The sequence below is a fragment of the Montipora capricornis genome, chromosome 3, assembly GCF_036669925.1.
Source record: "Montipora capricornis isolate CH-2021 chromosome 3, ASM3666992v2, whole genome shotgun sequence".
NCBI lineage: Eukaryota > Metazoa > Cnidaria > Anthozoa > Scleractinia > Acroporidae > Montipora > Montipora capricornis.
The window spans coordinates 2,451,693-2,454,192 of record NC_090885.1 but is presented as its reverse complement, the minus strand read 5'-3'; the positions used below and the strand labels follow the sequence as shown (position 1 = coordinate 2,454,192).

General features: G+C 36.2%; 1 protein-coding gene across 1 annotated transcript in view; it reads right to left on the bottom strand.

The window, feature by feature from the left end:
- Positions 1 to 2,500, bottom strand: part of LOC138041899 (thioredoxin domain-containing protein-like) — a 13,623-nt gene that overhangs the window by 8,826 nt on the left and 2,297 nt on the right. Inside the window, exons 3-4 of the mRNA XM_068887588.1 lie at positions 591 to 640; positions 404 to 449 (exon numbers count right to left, since the gene is read on the bottom strand). Coding sequence (XP_068743689.1) covers positions 404 to 449; positions 591 to 640 — 96 coding nt within the window. The remainder of the gene's footprint in view (positions 1 to 403; positions 450 to 590; positions 641 to 2,500) is intronic.

Genomic DNA, 2,500 nt, shown 5'->3' with positions numbered 1-2,500 from the left:
TCGTTTTCGAGATCATGAGGTGCACCCTTAGAAGCTTGCCTTATTCTAAGACGATCTTAGCTTACAACTGTCAGCAATAAAAAAGCTACGTTAGTGAAATCTAGATCAGGTAAACATACTCAATTCAACACAACTAATATAACTAAACAAACTTTTGCCGCTGATGTCTTTTTCTGAGGTGAAATAGACCTTGAAAAATGATACATATTAGTCTACGAAAAAAAATTCCGTCGCACGAGAGCATAAAAGGACGAAATATTTGTAACTTCTCACTGCGAGCAAAGGCTATTGCTAGCAGGGAAAAGTTGTATTTGATCAAGTTCAAAAACCCCTTGGCTATGAGTACACATACTTGTAATTCTGCTCATTAATTTAATACAACATTATTTTATAAACAACTCACAGTATAACAAAAGGCCATCGTGCTACATCAAAGCGTTTTAATGTCACTGCAAAAAGAACGGAGTAAAATTAACTTCACTTCTTTCATTGAACCCAATAACCATAAATAATATTATAAATAACATTGTATAATTATCACAGAAAAAGTACCAAAATAATGATAACAAATACAGTGAACTGGTACTTACATTTACTTTTGGGTGGTAAAACAAGGGCAAAATTTAATTTGTGACTCAACCTGGAAAGTTAATTGACAAACAAAGGTGAAGAGAAAAAAGGGATGATAACAATTATTGCCCTCAGGTGTCAGGATCAAACAATAGAGCGGTTTTCAATTGAGTGTCGAAAGTAATTAGCCAACTGCTTTGGTTTATCATTACTTCACTCAGTGATAGGTTCAAAGTTCTCACGCCACTTTTTCAACCAATCAGAAGTGAAACCAAAACCAATCCTGGCTCGTGCATGCAAATTTCCCCACGCTTTGTGTCAACTACATGTATGCGTAATTACTTCTCAAGTTTTGATTGGTTTACTGGATTCAAATCTCCGTCCTTTTCGAATGGCAAAAGTAATTATTTTGGTTTTAGATTTACGACACTGGATTGAAACTCGCTCCAATAATATTATCATTTCCATCACTGTTATTAGGACCACTATAGAATAGAGGGCAAATTTCTTTATTCCATTTAAGTCAACAAGATAAAAGTGCAAATTATAAGACAAAAACTTATAGACAGAGAGGGCAGCATCCAAAAAGTGCCCAAGGCATCATACTAAAAACGGACCACTGATGCTACATGTACAACAACAACATTAGAACAACCTAACCTAAATCTGACTTAAAGTTCGAGACACTGGTTGCCAGATTTACATTACTCACTTAAATGATTACATCTTTAATTATTTCAGCAGAAGTGAAACTATTCCTAAAAAGTCTAGTCCTGCTATAAAAGCTATGTACTGAGCTTACTGAAACAACATAATCCCTTTCACTCCTGAGGGGTTCCTTATTGATAAGTAATTCTGGTGTTAAACAATTGAAACTAAATGTTTAAGTCGCCTCCATTAACCCACTGAGACTTATTAAACAAACTTTACTCTGCCCAATGCCAGAGGATTTTGTTCATCAACTGGTGGCACCCTAGGGTGCCTAATGAGTCAATAGATAAAGAGCAGTGTTCAATTAATCAGTCAATCAATCAATCAATCAATCAACATGCCATGTAAGAATTACAAGATATAAATGTTAAGAATTAAAAGAATTACAAGATACAAATGTTAAAACGACTAATAAACTGGGTATAACTTAGCACTAAAAATTATTTAATGTCGAGCAAATTTAGTAACAATCATAATTTACTATATACCGGTAATAAAGCCATGTAAAAATGCGCCTTAGCAATGTAAAATGTGTCTTAGGATATTGCACGTTTAAAACTTGCAAGATCCCTTATCTCACATATTTGATTTGACAGTTGGTTCCAAGCCATTGCACCTTTAGGTAGCGGTAATTGGAGGTCATAGTTCAAACCTCTTAAGTTATAAGTGACCCCTCAAATGGCTTACACTGTACATGACCCCAGCCTAAAAAGTAACTGGAATGCTGTAAGAGTGAAAGGGTTTCCCCTTTGGGAAAGGGTTTAAGAGGTCATGGTTAATTTTTTTATCCCAGTGACGGTTTCCCATTAATAAGTATAAATGTCTAGTGTAAGACAGATGGAATCTCTCTCAGGGACGGCAGAGCATATTTGGTATTGGAAGGGGGGAGGGGGAGGGGCTAACAAGCAAGCGCTGGAGACGTTGCCTTGTAGGGGGTTCTGGGGAAATTATCCACCAGAATATCTGCCAAATTATCTGCCCCCCTGGCTTCACCGTACCTGTCTCTATGTGGCACTCTTGGGTGGGAAAGAGGAAATTACCAGACATTTTGGTCGTTACAGATAAAAGAAAGCTTATCTGAAAAGTCTATGTTACAGTGACCATTACCATAATTATCATACAAGTTAGTCTGAACCTTAGGAAGAGTCAAGCATATGCTGCATTTACCCTTATACCAAATGCCCTGGGCATGTGAAATACAAAAGAACATATTAATTAA